The sequence below is a fragment of the Embiotoca jacksoni genome, unplaced genomic scaffold, assembly GCF_022577435.1.
Source record: "Embiotoca jacksoni isolate LCO1_2020_lvr unplaced genomic scaffold, fEmbJac1.0.p SCAF_4, whole genome shotgun sequence".
NCBI classification, from domain to species: domain Eukaryota; kingdom Metazoa; phylum Chordata; class Actinopteri; family Embiotocidae; genus Embiotoca; species Embiotoca jacksoni.
In genome coordinates this window covers 6802218-6819781 of record NW_027185392.1, presented here as the reverse complement: position 1 = coordinate 6819781, position 17564 = coordinate 6802218, and the positions used below count along the sequence as shown (strand labels likewise).

General features: G+C 40.3%; 1 protein-coding gene across 2 annotated transcripts; it reads right to left on the bottom strand.

Annotated features, from left to right (window-relative positions):
- Positions 1-348: 348 nt before the first annotated feature.
- Positions 349-14675, bottom strand: ncapg (non-SMC condensin I complex, subunit G). Of its 2 annotated transcripts, none has more exons than XM_069168249.1 (22): positions 14616-14675; positions 14208-14320; positions 12713-12958; positions 12004-12232; positions 11574-11719; positions 11385-11469; positions 10711-10903; positions 10477-10626; positions 8664-8804; positions 7984-8107; positions 7598-7687; positions 6515-6703; positions 6319-6429; positions 4665-4784; positions 3932-4168; positions 3653-3834; positions 3355-3520; positions 2828-2995; positions 1524-1647; positions 1215-1262; positions 1010-1079; positions 349-742 (listed from the first exon to the last, which is right to left on the bottom strand). In XM_069168249.1, the coding sequence occupies exons 2-22, from the start codon at positions 14313-14315 to the stop codon at positions 616-618; spliced, it is 3054 nt and encodes a 1017-aa protein (XP_069024350.1). In that variant the 5' UTR covers positions 14316-14320; positions 14616-14675; the 3' UTR covers positions 349-615. The 2 variants fall into 2 exon arrangements, with proteins under 2 accessions (XP_069024350.1, XP_069024351.1); XM_069168250.1 differs by having other exon boundaries at positions 14208-14316; positions 14616-14647.
- Positions 14676-17564: the final 2889 nt, after the last annotated feature.

Sequence of the window (17564 nt, the reverse complement as noted above, 5' to 3'; positions counted from 1 at the left end):
GTACTTATTTTTTTCCATACTTTACAAAAGGTACTTATGTTGATCAACTTGGTCAATCAGTAGTTACATAGCAAGAAGAAATTGGCAATTGATATGTCGGCATCAGCTGAGTGGTTCCCAACCTGCTGATATGACCCTAAAATAGGCACAATTATTCAGCAGATTAGACACGAAGACAACACAATTTTGTTTCACTTTTTATGTGAAATAACGGAATGACCTCATTTGTAACCTGATGAAAAAAAAGTGCTTAGTTGAACAGCTCGGCTTGTGTTGACACTGAACCAAACAAGTTGGAGACCTCTAATCTGGTTCGGTGATAATGAAAAGAAGACAAGCTTTGACATATATTTGACTTTAATGATTAAAATGTCAAAACTGAAAATGTGTGGGAATAAAACTCCAGAGAAAACGTGAATAACATTAAAGGCTTTAAGTCACAAATGTATTAAGCTAAGCGACATTAACTGACGATAGTAATTAAAGAAAAGTAAATGTTTCCACATGACAACGTTTTGATGAATGTTATTACACTGCAGTACTTTAACAGACAAAGCAACAAATATTTGTGACTTTCAGTTTCAGTTTTTGAACTGACTAATGGTGACCTGGTTTTTACGACACATTGGCCTCCTGGTTGATGAGGGTGTTCAGGTCCAGTTTGGTCTTCTCCAGAGCTGCAGTCTTTGCCCTCCGTGATGGACGCACCATAGAAACGGACTCTGGAACATTTTCTCCATCACTGCAGCGAAAACAAAAATGATCACAACAAGATATATAACTATATATATATACATATACATATATATATACATATACACATATATATACATACATATATATACATATACATACATATATATACATATATATATATATATATATATATATATATATATATATGAGAATGTGAAAATGTATTGACAGGATCAAATCATCTTTTATACATGTAGCTACCTAAATAAATGCCATCGTGTTTTCTTTTGTTCTAAAATAAGTCTAAACTCACCTCTCCTCGGACGACTCTGTCCTTCTGCTCAGCTTTCTGCTCCCTTTGGCTGTGCAGACTTTCCTTTGACCTGTGCACACAAACACTCGGGTTACATCCCAGTGCTGAGTCAACTTCTTGACACGGGTAGATGAGAGGAGCTCTAAAAATATAATAGTGCTGTGAACAACTGCAGTTTTGGAGGAGTATACAGGACCTGCATTACCTTTTTTGGCTCTCTTGGCAGATTTTGATGGATCGTCTGTAGCAGCCTCTGCAGAAACATGCCAGACAGATAAGTCATATTTCTGCATTTCCTGTCTTTGCGAGCTGAATTCTTACTCTGACAAACACCGAATAAGATGACGTGAGACATTTTAATCCACTTAGCAGCATTCTGGTAATGAGACATAATCATTTTACAGGAGGAGTTGTCACAAACGCGAAGTGTAAATCTGCTTCGAACAGGCACTGAGATGGGAGCGTTGGTTAAGCAGGACCTCAGGTGCCTTTTTAAAGCTGTTTGTATGTGTACCATCTGCGTTGACATTCAGGGGTTGCAGTGCACTGGCACTGAGGAGCTCAGCCTGTTCTTTGGAGTCCACCAGCTGATAAACCATCTTCTCCAGAGCACGGAGACAGACGCGATCCTTCACCACCTGAAGGAAATGACGGGAAGAGGATTTAAACATGACGTCTCTCAGGAGGCAGAGATACAGATACACCGCGGGGTTTTTTAAGCCAATAAGTGGCGTGGCTCGAGGTATGGCCGTGTCTGCTGTTCAGCTGGTCCTCCACTGGTAGACTGCCATCAATATTTGTACATTCATGGACTCCAGAAGATGAGTCCTCTGTCGCTACCATAAGATTTATATTTGTCATTTGAACTAGACAAGATAGACAGACAGACAGACAGACAGACAGACAGACAGACAGATAGACAGATAGATAGATAGATAGATAGATAGATAGATAGATAGATAGATAGATAGATAGATAGATAGATACTTTATTAAATTTTTTTTGGCTACAGCAGCATTATAGATACAGGTAAAGAAATAAAAATAACAGTAAAAAATATTAAATATGAAAATGCACAATATATACAATAAAATAGATATTTTATTATTAAAAAAAATATTAAATTAAACTAAACAATAGTGCGGAAGTTTTAAGCAAACTAAATGCATGTATAGACGTTCATGTTCCCCGTCTGGATGAAATGTAATTACTTTGGTGATTTCTGAACATCATTATGCCACAGTTAAACATTCCCATCAGCTTCAGCTGTATATTATGATTTGGGCCATGTGTCAAATGCTGGCATGCAAACATATCAAACTGATGTCGTGAACGTCTTGATATGTCATTACACTTAGAATGCTGACAGTTTATGCCCGTCGTTGACACCCTTGCGAATTACAATGCAGGATAAAAGTGATTTTAGGAATCTGGCGTGTGAGCTGGAGGCACAAATCTATGAGCAGTTCCCTTTCTACAGGAATCGCCATGATCCATCACCGCTGGGGTGATAGGGATTCCCAGATGACATAGAACTCGTGGAAGGCATTTTTGCAATAGTTGGAAAAGATGAAATGTTCTGTATAAAACTCTGAAAACGTCCAGTACATTCGCTCCTCTGCTGCTATTCTAAAGACGTAGATTGTATTTTTCTCTTAGCAGCAACACCTGTTGTTCAAGAGGAAGACCACAGCGAGTCAAAACGCACCTCAAACGTGAGTAGAAAAAGGGTGGTGTTGATGTCACACAGTGACCAACGCATTAAGCGTGCTGACAACCCTGCAGTCGCTTCACGGCTTGCGTTTGGTCTGCATGTACCTGTACGAGCTCCTGCAGTAGCGTCTGCAGGTCCTTCCTGACGGTCTCGTCCCTGCTGAGCTCCAGGTGGCTGAGAGTCTTGGCATAGAGACGCACCTCAGGGGCTGTGGGGTCTTTCAGCATCTCACCACACATACGCACTGCCAAGTAGTCATGGACACACACCTCCTGAGGACAGAGACACAGGTGTGTGCGCGCACACACACACACACACACACACACATTGTTATAATATTAAGCCTTTTATTATATAGCAATAGTTATAATGATTCCCAGATAGGTACTTTAACCATGTAATAATGCCCTGCTTGCTCCTACTTGAAGTACAGTATTCAAGTGAACAATTTTCAGACTTTATTAATGTGTATTTCTGGGAAGGAAGCAATATCATTAAAAAAAAAAAAAAAAAAGCTTAGTGAGACAATAAAAACATGTCTACTAATAAACAGAATTTCTCTAAGGACTCGACCCAAATTACCTTCCTGAGGCTTTTTGAGCTCACACGTGTCTCCATGAACGTTTCTTACCTCTGTATTAGTTGAAGGTTTAATAAGTCCACTTGGACGGGTCAGCTCAACAAGCAGTTCCACCACGTTGTTAATATCCACCTCAGCTAGCGGAGAGGTGGCTGGGGCATTCAACAGAGTCCGGACAGTTGGCAGGAAACTCTCCTCCACAACCTCCTGGTGGACCCTAACAGACACAAAGACAAACTGTATATTAGATTAAATTACATAAATAAATCACTTCATCTAAGTACTCATACAAAACATGCAGTTGCAATAAATGACATTGACCACATATCTCAGTGTGTGCATGTGTGACCTGCTCTCGCGGGCGTAGAGCTGGAAGAAGACCCCGAGGCAGTGCCGTAGGCGGGTGTCGTCCTCGGTGACAGGATTGTACCACAGCAGCACCAGACGGGAGAGCATCTTGGCACTGGAGATGCGCCCCGTGTACATAAGTTTGGCCAGGCCTTCCGCTGTCTCCATCCGCAGGTCGGACACCTGGGGATGTTCGACATATACTTCAAGTTTCTTTAAAGACAAAAAAAAACCTAACAAACACATGCTGCAGTTTATTGAATAAATATTTCCACCTCACCTCACTGTCTAGCAAGTCTGAAAGCATCACAAGTATACTCTGCGCGCTGTCCTCTGGTGCGTCTCCCTTTTCCTCGGCCGCCGCCGGCTCGTCCTCCTGCCCGTCTGGCGATGGGGAGGGCGGGGCCATCTGAGTAGCAGCTGTTTCTGAGAGCAGCTGGAAGCCGAACAGCAGCAGCAGGTCGATGATGGCCCGCAGAGCACTGATGCGGATCTTCACCTCGTCCAGCTGGGCAATCTGGAAACGTACACCAAAAACTAATTTTGAACTTACTGTGTTTTATCAGTGAAACAAAATTACAAAAACATGTTTTTCCACTGAGCCCTGTAGCATGTAACTGTTGTAGTTTCTCCTTTATTGGCTACATTTACAGAGAGGCCAAAAACACCTCAGGTCTATGGATTACACTGAGGGTGAGGGAGTTTATTAAATGTAATAAACATTGAAGATTTTTATAATTCTAAAAAGGAAAAAAAAAAAAAAGATTTGAGTGCCACAAATAAAATTACATTCGCCTCCACACGCACACACACGCATTAAAACTGCAGAAGGAGTCTCAACACCTAGAGCTGACACTCTCTGCACATGTATATCCCTACAGGTCATCAACAGGACACCAGTAGTTTCAATGTGAAAGTGTTTTTTCTGGGCTGAGATGACCGCTACACATGTAGCATGTTAATAAATGTACACAAATTAATTTTTGGTATATGGGACACGTGTATGAAATTACCTGTAGCAGCAGGACCATGTGGGTTTTGGACAGCTCCTTACTGTGCAGGGTGCATGTTCCCAGACACACCACGGCCATGTTGCGGACAGCAGGGTGAGCATTTGCGATACTGGGCAGGATCTGAAGGAGATAGAGGAAAATAGTGGCATTAGTCGAGGTTTTATTGCCTTAACGTCTTTTTACACCTCCAGTGCAGCTGGAAAATATGTAAAATAAATTTTTAAAAAATATGAGTGTCAAAGCTGATAATCTACACCGCCACTGACAAAGTGAATAAACACTGAATGCTTTTACACAACCATATACTGGTCTACATGCAATTATTCTGATCATAGCTTCCATTTGTCCCAAATGTCAGGATTAATTTAAAAAAAAGAAAAAAAGAAGACAAACTGCCCTGTTATACATTATACTTTTTTTGTGTGTAATTCCTTAACTTTCAGGTTATGTGGTGCTAAACAGGTATCACGTCTATTCAAGAGGCAGAAGCAAATTACACATTTAGTTGATTTTTTTGAAGTGAAGAGAACTGTGAATGTGCTTTTAATTTTTATTTCATGTAAATCAAAAAGAAATGTTAAGCCCCCGTTCTAAGTCGGCACTCAGTAGCTCTCCTTCTGACAGGTATCACAGCTGGAAATGTTTTTTTTGGGGGTTTTTTTCTGTTCTCGATTTAGGAACGGTAGTCAGTCTTCCTTGCAGATCACTGAACTTCTGAGGTATTTTTAGGCTGTTTTGCACACACAGCATAATGTCCATTCTTCTTTCCATCTGTGCCACTGGCAAACACACAACCCAAAAGCAGAGTATTTCCACCCCGCTGCTTCACAGCTGGCACGTTGTTCTTTTCATCAAATACAGCTCAGTGTTTCTTCTAAACACACCTCTGATGAGTGTGACCAAACAGCTCAATCTCTACTTTTTCCACAGAACATGTTTCCCAAAACAACTCTGGCTCATCTAGATGTTACTTTGCACACTTCAGATGTTGACTTCTGTAACAAGGTTGCAGGTAATTTTGGCTCTTCCATGTAGAGCCTGTTTTTCCATCAACACTGCAGTGGAACCGTTTACATCCACTCCTGCGTCAGATCAACTTTCCTGCAGCTCCTCTGTAGTCAGATGGGATTTTTTTGTTTTGCCTTTCTGCTCAGCAGTCGTGCAGTTTTCTTTAAGTTGTCTTGGTCTTTCAGATCTTGCTTCGACTTTCACAGTTCCTCTTGCATCGCCCTTGTTTGCTTCATTTTCAGATCCAGTTGCTTAGTGGAGCCCATATTTGTTAAATCTTACCAAACTTCGAAGGATCTGACAATTTTTCAGCTCTCAACTGTCATCGGGTGACAAATCCAAATGAGTCCCGATCTGCCTTAAAAGTCGTATCAACTCACTTAAGACCAAACAAGGTAATTAAATTCTGAGATCTTATAAATAGAAGGTCCCTCAACTTGATTGCACATGGCCCAGTTACTGCTGTTTAATTCATTGTTGCTCTGTTTTCAGTTTACAACATTCTTCAAATGTTAATGTACCAAAGAAACATGTGACAGAGGTTCTAAAAAGCTTTACATACTAACAAAAACAACCAGTGTCGTTCTTATGAGATGTCTATCTGTCGTCACATTTTTTTAGTGATGTGTAGAGTGTGGGTTTTTACCAGTGAGGACATTAAGGCACTTATTGTTGGACCAATTCGAGTCTTGATGTTCATCTGCTTCAGCAGCTCAGCACACATTGTTAGACACCGCAAAAGAGTCTCTGGGTCATTCTGGAAAAAAACAATTTACTCAGGATAAATGACTTGAGATGACATGTAAATACAGAGAGGCGGTGCTTCCTGTGACGTGATGTACCTTCTCAGTGTGGACCTCCTTTTCAGTTGGCTGGCTGCCCTCTGCGATCTCCTGGTGGATCTGGTTCCTGCGGTTCTCGAGGTCTGTGATGGAGTCCTTCAGCTCTGCTGCTCGGTTGAACTCCTGGGCCGTGATACAGTCCTCCAGCGTTTGTTTGGCCTCTAAGATTCGCACCTTCACCTCTGCAAGCTGGATGGGAGAAGGGAAGAAAAGAGAGTTGGTTATATAAACAGTAGAGGTCATTCCTTAGCTGAAGTACACTCCAGAGGACTGTTGAGACAGGCAACTGCACCTCCACTAACAGGAAAAACAACAACAGCTGAGGCTCTGGGCCAGGTTACAACCCTCTGGAGGATACTTTGCCTTCACTCACTGAAAAGTGAAGCGATGGGAGAGACCAGGTGCACAGAATGGATGGAAGCTAGACACCTGGGCTACAATTGACTTTCTCAGCAGCTATTTGGCCTCCAACATAGTGTTAAGTGCTTATTGAAAGCAAGAGACTGAGGTGTAAGAGAAGCATGAACGATAACAACTGAGACTGAGCTGACAGAGTCTCTGAGCACACGTGTATGCCAAAATAACCACAGAGGTTAAACAAGGAAAGAAAAATAATGAAGAGAATTGACAAAGAGAGAACTAATGAACCAAGAAACACCAAGCAAAGTTGAGTTCAGTGTACACGATATGCACCTTCCTCCCTTCTACGTAAAATGTGCTTTGTCTCCAAATAAAAACCATCTGCCAGCTGGAGGTAGAGCTGGACGAGCAAATAGAAAAATAGAAACGGACAAGGGGTGAATGTAAACAGAGCACAGAAGAAATGGAGATCAGTGAGAAAGTTAGGAATTCAGAGGAGGATTGGGAAAGAATTAGTCAGTAATCTCAATTTAAGGTATTCGAATGTTAAAACTACTACTTGTTGCTATATAATACAGAGTATACACATTCTTTTTCCAGTAACACAATCATAGTATTCTTCTACTGCCAATGTGCTCGTTCCATCCATCTACAAACAGTAGGACAGTTGGGACTGAATCCAATCCCTTCTGGGTGCTTTCATTTTAGCGGAGCGTTGCCAACCTGGACCTGCTGCCGGCGGCTCTCCTTCTCATCCACCGGCTGACTGGCCTCCGTGATAGGTTCCCTCACATCCGAGATGATTTCTGCCACCTGTGTAATACAAAGCCAGCCCATCTGAACAGCAACCTCAGTAGTCATCATATATAACACCGTGTAAAGAAAATCTGTTAAATTTTATGACACAAAAGACCTTCAGTGTGTGTCCAACTGGAAACATTGATTAATCATTTTAGCTTTTATAATTTCATTTCTGCATAACTTCAGCTGAATTCAGGATGTGCAGTGACGTATGAATTTCGATTGGGTGTGTTGAAAAAGTATGGATAAAATGAACATTGATTTCGCGGAGAAAAAGTTTTCATATTTAAGTGTAAAGCCTAACTTACAGTCTGGATGCGTCTGTGGTCATCAGGGATGAGGGTGAGGAGTTTCTCTGTGAGCAGGAAGACCAGGGAGGACGGCGTCTGTGGATCAGCCAACATCTCCTGCAGCACGGTACGCACACGCTTCCTACAAACACAAACTCAATCAGTCTAAATAAAACACCTCAACATGCTGATTATTAGACTTGGCAAATAGGGCAAAAGATAACAGAAAACAAAACGGTTGATAAACGGACTTTATCAAATGACTCACATTGTGGATTTCGTACCAAATAAAATGAACTCATCAACTTAAAATAACTCATCTGAATCTCGTTTGTTCAAGCCGATAGGAGCAACAACGATCAATTTACTTTCACTGGTCTGGATCTGAAACGTTTAGCCCAGTTATTGATTAGTTGGCAGACAGAAAATTAATCAAGATCTACATATGTTGCTGATGAAATAATCCTCTCAGTCATTCAGCCAACTTTGTCACCAGTTTCCCCAAAGATTTGCCGCTTTTCTTTGTCATGTATGAAAGTAAACTGAATATCTTTGGGATATGGACCGCTGCCTGGAGAAAAATGTACTGAGGATATCAGACTAGGCTGTGGGATGTTGTTAATAGATCCTGTCTATCCATCCCACTCCTTGCCTTCCCAGCTGATTTTTATCTCTGCATCGTCTCTTCCTCCTCTTACCTGCCACCCTCCTCGTTGGTGTCCAGACAACCGATTAGATAGATGAGCTGCTGTGAGATGAACTCTTTGGTCATGACCAGCTCCAGCTGGTTAAAGTCGGCCCTCTGGTCCTCTGACAGCACGGGCACTGCCTTCAGATATCTGCAACGGTTGGAGGCCAGAGTCAAACAGCAGCTAATAATCACATAATTCAGCTACACACTAAATTACAGCGTAAATGAAATTCAGGCTACATTCAGGAGCGGAGACACAGAGGTACAGAATATACAACACTTCCCGAATGCAACACTGAACCATCACTACCTACAAGCAAATACTAAACAAAGCGATGTCAGCTATCAGCTCCCCACCGACTAGCTAGCTAGCTAACCAGCAACTGGTCATCTTTCTCAAATTAATAAACATATTTTATGGGCAAATAAATGTTAAACCTGCAGTGCGGAACTTTTCTCTCCCCCTTCAGCCAGTGTGAGTAATTACAGTCAACATAGTCTTCACCATACACTACTTTGTTGCTACTGTTGCAGCTATAAAATGATGGAGAAATTATTTTGCACTTCACAACCCCCCGAAATGACTCGTTTCACAATCAGAATTTGATCCATTTGGTCGGATGACATTTGGAAAGTCTTGAAGTCCTGCACGATTGAATGATTTTATACTTATTCAAGTTAGCAAAGGACCAAACCAGAAATCCCTGGTAAGCAGATGCTGCCCAGTTTGCATTCATTCAGCCAGCACGGGAATGTCTAACCAGACAAATTAAGAGATTTATCTGGCAGTGTTATGAGCAATCAGCACTGTGAGAACATGTTTGGCTTGAGTGTAACAGATGTTCATTTATATGCAAAAGTCCCGCACTCTAGTTTTAACTGTGCCACTCACCTAAATCAAACATATTTGAAGAGCCTTTCACACAACAGCATCACACACACATTAGGCAGGCGATGAAACAGCACAGGGCTTCATAGGATAGATGATAGCTGAGTCGTAAGACTTCAAAGTCTTGAAGGACTTGGGAAAGTAATGCGTGATTTATGCTGAAGTCATTATAGCTTTGTAAGCATTTTATTCCCATAAGCAGTCTGGGAAACAAAGGACTTTTTAAAGAAAGCATCACTTTACAAGGACTGTGGATGATGGTGCTGTACCCCTAAAAAACAAAACCTGATCTAAGAATAAAACATTAATGGCACACAGATTGAACAAATTCAAAGGTGTTATTGTTTAATGAGAACAGCCCAGTATTTTGTGTGAGCTTCTAAAAATCTAAATTTCAAAGTAGTTACATGGTCTGTTTGGTCCCTGGGGCATGATAAATTGATCACAGCTGTTTTTCAAGTAACTGCCTTTGATCTTGTTCATAAAAACACACCAACTTACAAATGCACTGAGCATCAGCAAAAACTGTTTTACTTGTTTGGCTTGTTCAGTCTTCTGTTATATAAATGTCCCACTTTACTATAACTAGCCATGTTGAGTTTAACATAAGCAGTTAGTTAGCCACACTATTAAAGCAGTTATATGAGCCTTGAGTTAGCCACACAGTTACATACTGAAAGAGCTCCTCTGAGAACACTGCCTTTAGATACCTGGAGTAAAATGTGGTCATTATGGCAACTGTGTTGTTTATAAAAAATAAGATTCATCCCAAAGTTACTAAAACCACATGAACTACTTTATAAATCCTTAATAAATCTGTCAATATTGATCAGTTCCCTGATCCAGACTTTACTCTGCAATAGTGGTTAAATTAATATATAGCTGACAGAGTGAAAACTATAATCCAGTGAAAGTCAGTCTCTTCTCTTACCCACAGAGGTAGTCGGCGTAAGTGGCAGCATCCGTTAACACTTTCTCCAGCATTTCATCACCATCATCTCCTTTACCCTTGATGAACTCACACAGAGCTCTCCAGTAAAGCACGTTTTCACAGGTCAGAGAGTCCACTGGGATCAGCTTCCTGTTCAAAACACAAACACACATATTTAATCTCTAACCTCCGACATGTTATTAATCAGTTACGTGAGCGAGAGGAGGGAGTTACCTGTTGTCCAGCTGGACTGTATTGTGTGGCAGCTCCTCGGTCGGTGTGCTTTTGAAGATTGCTTTTAATGTGTCCAGAGCTGTTTCAGCACAGTTCTCCACATCCAGCCGATGGAGCAGCTCGATGACATTCCCATCCAGCCGCAGCAGCCAGGCCGGCAGCAGACGACTGCAGACCACCTCCCTTACCGCTTCTACGAAACGCACAGCCAGGCAGACGTGTTGATTAAACAGGGCAGAATTTAGAGTTGATCAAAAGAAAATGAATTCACTATTTTTTTTATTATCAGCTAATTGTTTCTCCCTTTTTCTTCCCCAAGCAAAAATGCCGTCATTAATATAAAGTCCAAACTTCTCCAGTGTGAGAATTGGCTGTTCTTTTCTGTTTTATGTCTTTGTAATAAAAAAATATTTGGGTTTTAGATTGTTGGTTGTACTAAACCAGATATTTAAAGTGTCGTGTTGATGGATTTTTTTTTTTAAACATTTCCAATAGACCAAACAATCAGGAAAATAACTGCCAGATAAACTCAGTCAAAATAATTCTTTGTCGTGACTTTGAAGTTTTAGCTTGCTGCAAGTGAACATAATGGAGTGAATAATTTGTACTGTAAAAGTACTGTTTCAAACACACGCACACGCACACACACACACGCACATGCAAATCTCTGTTACCTGAGGTGTCTTTGAGACCCTGCCGTAGCAGAACAACTCTCTGCGCGATGGTAAGAGCTTTAATGTGAACCTTTTCAGCCAGAACCTTAAACCGAAAACAAAGAATTTTAAGAATAACCTGAGTTCACAACCTTTAACAGGTACTCAGTATGTGCGCATACTTAATCAATTGACTGCACATATGATTACCTGGTAGGCTAACTTGCGGACATTCTCTTTGATGTCCCGGGTGCGTCTGAGTACTTTCGGGAGGGTCAGAGGGGACATTGCAATGCAGGACAAAACAGCACGTCGCACCTCAGCATTAGCATCATTATCCAGAATTAATATGTACGCTGAAAAGAGGAGAGAAGTTACGCATTATACAGTTAGAGGGCCAATGACAAGGGGAAACAAACATAAATATCAAACCAAACAATTTATAGACTGTCAGAGGCTGACGATTAAAGAGTTTAAGAATACAAGTTCATGAATCTGGCAGGGACGGAGCCAAAAAAGTGTCTTAACAAAAAAGATAGGAAATATTTGTGTTCATACACATCATTTAAATAATCAGCCTCAAGATTGGTTTCTAATATTTTCTTTGTTTGACATTATGCGGGAGAAAAAACAAACAAACCATTAATGGTGGGACAGTCAGGCTCCTTTGGCTGCTGAAGGCGAGTCATGGCCAAAGCAGCCTGAATTCTCACGTTGGGGAACTTGTCAGTGACGCGAACCAGCATGGCTTGATGGATCCGATCGAAGAGATCATCATCGATCTGGGCATTTTCTGCCATGCTGCCCAGCAACTTGTTGATCAGCTGGCACACTCGGAAACGCACAGCATGGCTATTGGCTTTATGAGACTGAGAAGAGAGGAGGGAAGAAAATTCAATGGTCCAAACAGGTTGTGACGAGAAGAAGAAAAGAGGTACAAGACACAGGATTGGGGAGAAAAAGGGACAACACGGGGACAATGGTGGACATGGATCAAAGTAAAAAGGATATGCAAGACAGAGAAAAGTGTTCAATACCACGGGAAAGTGGAGCAGAAAAAACAGATTTGAAGATACAAGAGAAGAAAGAAGAGAGATAGGAGATGTCAAAAATCTGATTAAAAGGCAGCAGAGACTTTCACATCAGAGCTTCTGTGTTCATCAAATTCAAGAAAATCAGAGCGCTTTTACCATTAATACAGAGAAATGATCGTGGTTAAATTATTTCTTGTTGCAAAAGTTTGTTGCAAATAAACTTCCATCTGTTTGTGAGTCTAATGTTTTTAATCATTTAGCAAACACAGAACAAACAGTGTTTAAAAATAAACTTTTAACTCAAAATGTTAATACCTCCAACAGGAAGTTGAAGATGAAACTCAAAAAAGGATGATCATCGTCAGCTTCTTCTTCCTCATCCTCCTCTGGCTCCTGCTCCTCCTCCTCCTCCTCCTCTGTTTTAGGTGAAGACTGGAAACACGTGGCGAACCTCGCAACAAAGTCAATGACATTTTCCACTGTAGGTTCGCGTTTGTAGACAATCATTGCATACTTCAGGTAGTGGACAAACTCCTCGTGGAACAGCATCTTATCCTCAAGCTGAGGGAGGAGACAGAGGATGTGATTAATAACAAGCGAAACAGGGGAGGCAGACCAGGAGAAACAAGAGTTTATGTTTAAAATAAGTGTAAAAACCACGTAATCTGTTTCAACAATTTTCCTTCACAAAAGAATAGTTCGCCATCGAACCGTCTCAGGTCATCGGGGGCAAAATGCTTTCTGTCCTGATCTCAAAACGAAACACCGAGAAGCAGCTTGCAGTTTCTAAATTCTGCATATTTGGAACAAACCTCCAGAAAACTGGAGGTCTACTACAACTCACAGTTCTGTTAAATTCACATTTGCCTAAAAGATTTCTCTGTTTGCATTTTATTTAGTTACCTGTGTGGCTACATACCAGAAAGGAAATTAACTTTTAAATCTTCCAGCAATAGACAGATAAATGCTCAAATTGACCACTAAATTACCAGCAAATTAGTTTTGTGTCTAAAATCTACAAGCCACTTTCACATTTTACCAGCATGTGGTTGGTTCCTGGTGCTAATTTCCCAACAGTGGTGGAATGTAACTAAATACTATTTCCTCAAGTACTGTACTTAACAAAAAATTTGAGGTATTTGTACTTTACTTGAGTATTTCCACTTAATGCAGGTTTTTACTTGCACTAAATCTCAGAGGCACGTATTGTAGTTTCTACTCCACGACATTTGTCTGACAGCTTTAGTTACTTTCAGATTATAGTTTCCCATTCCCTTCTTGTCCAGTGAGAACCACGTATCTCCAAATTTGGTGCTTTTAAATTAAAAAAATTTTGTTGTTGTTGTTGTTGATAAACTGAAGTATTTGATTTTTCTTTACAAGTTGAGAAAAACCTCCTACGTTTTAAGACAAATAAACTATTACAAAAACCCACTTGGATCTGCTGGAAAATGCAGTTTTTCTGAGCTTGTTGACTTTTAAGATATGTGGTTCTTACAGAACATGAATGATACACACATACGTAGGTCTTATGAAATAGGATGCATTACTGAAGATTAAACTAAAACAATTGTACACAGATTGTACATAAAGTAGTGAAAATAAGCACAACCTAAATGCCAACAGCAGTAAAAAAAAAAAAAAAAAAAAAAAAAATGCAGATGAATGCAACCGTAATACTAATTCAAAAACCTCATATATAAATGTAAAACACTGACAGGGAGCATTTTACTACTTATTGTGTACTTTTACTTGCTTTTCCTTTACGTAGAGCACTTTGACTTTGTTGTCGTCATCACCCACAGCTCACCTTGTTGTAGCGGCTCTTCAGACTTGCCACCAGCTTTGCCTTGTTGTTGTGGCCTTTCTGAGCGCGCTGAAACGCCTCCTTGATGTCTATTTCGTTGTCTGCGGTCATCCTTCCTTCACACAAACCAGATTCAAACACAGGTTGATTCAAACAGCCGCAGTAGTTTTGTAGAGAGTCGGCTTCACCGTCGGCAGCGTGTCTACAGGCTAACACTAACGGCAGCAGCCTGATAGTCCCCAGTGTCTCATTAGCTAACCAAACCACACCTCGAACTCACCGAAAACAAAAAGCGGGGAAAACAACGTCACAAGTTACCGACGGACACTTTATATGTTGGTTTATGCGATTATTAAAGCAGATATCGTATTATACCAAAGTCAACGTATTGTAAGTTTAACAAAATCGTACCTTTTCGTTAATTTTCTTTTCTGCTCGCTAAACTGCCGCTTGTTTTTAAATCCAACTGCCGTGATTCCTCGCGAGAACTGAGATGCGTAGTCTCGCTACGTCGAGGGATTTGAATGCCCTGCGCAATGCCTGGCAGGCGGCTCCATAAGGTTAGGTTAGGTTAGGTTAGGTTAGGTTAGGTTAGGTTAGGTTAGGTTAGGTTAGGTTAGGTTAGGTTAGGTTAGGTAGTTACTTTATTAATCCCCGAGGGGAAACGTTTTCGCTACAGCAGCATACAGGAAGCAATAGATAATAATAGAATAATAGAAAGCAATAAAAATAACAGTAAAATAGCAGTAAAAATATAAAATATAAAATGCACAGTATATACAGTATATACAGTACAGTATATATCTATATATATTATATACAACGTATAAGGCTCAATAAGGTAGGCTACAAAGGGGGCAGCGCTGAAAATATTAATTAGGCGAGTATTTTTGTATTAGATTAATCGTTTTTGTATTTTAAAGAGAAAAAAAAAAATCCCATAAGCGAGCAAGAGGTGTTTTTCTCAGTTTAAATTGTAAAATAAACACCTTTCGTTTTTTGTCTCTTGATCAAACAAATCTCGAAAATATTTTTCTTACATTTTACAGAATATCATTTATTTATTTATTATCATTATTGTATTAGTTTATACTAAGAAATTACAGTGCAAAAAAATGCAGCATTAAAAATAAATCCAATTATTAGAAGGTTAAAAGAGATTATTTGGCTTGTTTACTGACATTCATTAATAGCCTGTATGAATATTTAATATATTGATATTTTAAAAAGACATAATAATAACAGTTTGTTTGCATTACCACCCTGGCATAATTGCCTGTAGTGAAAAATTCTGAATTCTGAGGACACGGGCAACATCAGCTTCACTAGGCCCATATTTACATTTATTTTACAGCAGCCACATTAGTTATTAGGGCCTGAGCACCAAAGGGGCAAAAGCCCTATTGTTATTCGTAAAAGTATTATTCTTTTTATCCTGAAAGTTTAAATGCATTTTTGGAGGCTTTATCATATTCAAAAACTCATGAAAGTTGATAAAAAAAATCTCTCGGCAAAAAATTTCGGATTTTAGTGGAGTTGCGAGTGGGCGTGGACAAATGGCTCGCTAGCGCCCCCTAAACAGATGCCCAGGCGGCTACATTTACTTACATGCACGAGATTCGGTGGACATGTGTATCACACCGAGATGTACAAAAAAAAGTTCCAACACAACATTACGTCAACTCAACAGGAAGTCCGCCATTTTTAATTTAGTTGCCATTTTTGGCAATTCACACCTGTTGTACTTTAACAAACTCCTCCTACAGATTTTGTCAGACCGACTTGAAATTGAGTCTGTGCACTCTTACCATGTTTGGAATTAAAAGTTATCAAAATAATACGTTTTCGGCGATCGGTGTGCCCATGGCGTGGCGGCCAAAAAGTGACCCAAAAGTCATGCTGTACTACAGCATGTCGTCCAAAAAATGACGAGTTCTTTTCTAAGTCATGACAGGGGGGGGGACATACTCCAAACCTTCTAGCTGAGACGCAGCAGCGCTAACCACTTCACCATCTACCTTCCAACAAGTTAGACAGCATTGTGACAAACCTTTGGCTCACTGCAACCTATAACTCCACCGACCATAAATATTCATTTAAATGTGACCAAAATCGCCGCAGACATTCTTTGGAAAGTAGATATACATGTTTTCAACGGGGTCTGCAGTGATATTAAATATCTCCCTGTAATTTGTAGTGTATGCAAAACTTTTTCAATTTCTCCAAACATTTCAACTTCACTAAAAGTTGAATCACCATCAACAGGCCAAGGTGGAATCTGAACCATTAATAGTAACCTTGGTGAAGTAGAATCTTTTACCTGTTGAGTTAACCAGACTGTCGGCTGAGTCGCTGGAAGCTCTGAGTGAACTCCATGAAACATTTTCTCCTGCCGCAACTGGTTCTCCGGCGCCGAAGATAGTCCAGCGATCTACGAGTATGGCTTTTTTTTTTTTCATATTTCAGACGACATGCTGTAGTATGACAGTGGTGCAGTGGTTAGAGCAGTTGCCTCACAGTGAGGAGTAACTGGGTTCGATCGCCACTTGAGGCATATGTCAGTTCAGAAAAAGGGCATACTCCCAAAAATAATTAAAAAGTAATATTTGTATATAGTATAGCCAGGGCGATGCAGCTAAGTTTGATGTTTCGCCATGACAGAGGAAATTGATGTTTAAGGTCAAACGATGCTCCAAACCTCACAAAACTTTGCACATGCGTCAGGCACCAACTTTCATGAATTTTTGAAGATGTGAAAGCCGCTGAAAAAAGTCCTTTTTTTAAAAAGAAGAATAAGTAACGAGATTGAGAAAAAAATTGAAACTGCAAGCGAGAATATGCCGACCCTCGCGTGCTGCACGTCGGGGAGCCGCATATCACTGCTTGCAGTTTTCATTTTGAGTTATTATTATTAATTATTACGTGATTTATCATTCAAAAACATGTAAAGAACCAGGTTATCATATACAGTATGTCTTAATTTCAGGTGAATTGAAAAACACATTATCTCTAATAAACTAATATAGGCCATCACATATGCCATTAGAATTGTAATGTGCAGCCACCGTGTTGGTGTTGTGATGTCCAGGGCCGCAGCTGGCCGGACAGCTGTGGAGGGGACAGCTCACCCGTGGAGAGGACAGGAGCTCGCTCGACCACAGGCGGACGGGACTTCTTACTTTATGGCATCTATTTCTGGAAATCAATTTAATATAAATGGTTCTCTGTCAGGCTATTTGCTTTAGACCTGTGTGCATATGGGTGAGGGATTATCATGAAGGTGTATTTTCATATTAAATATTTATATGCTGTAGAGGGGGAAAAAAAATATTTCCATCAGAACATGCAGCTACTAGGTCA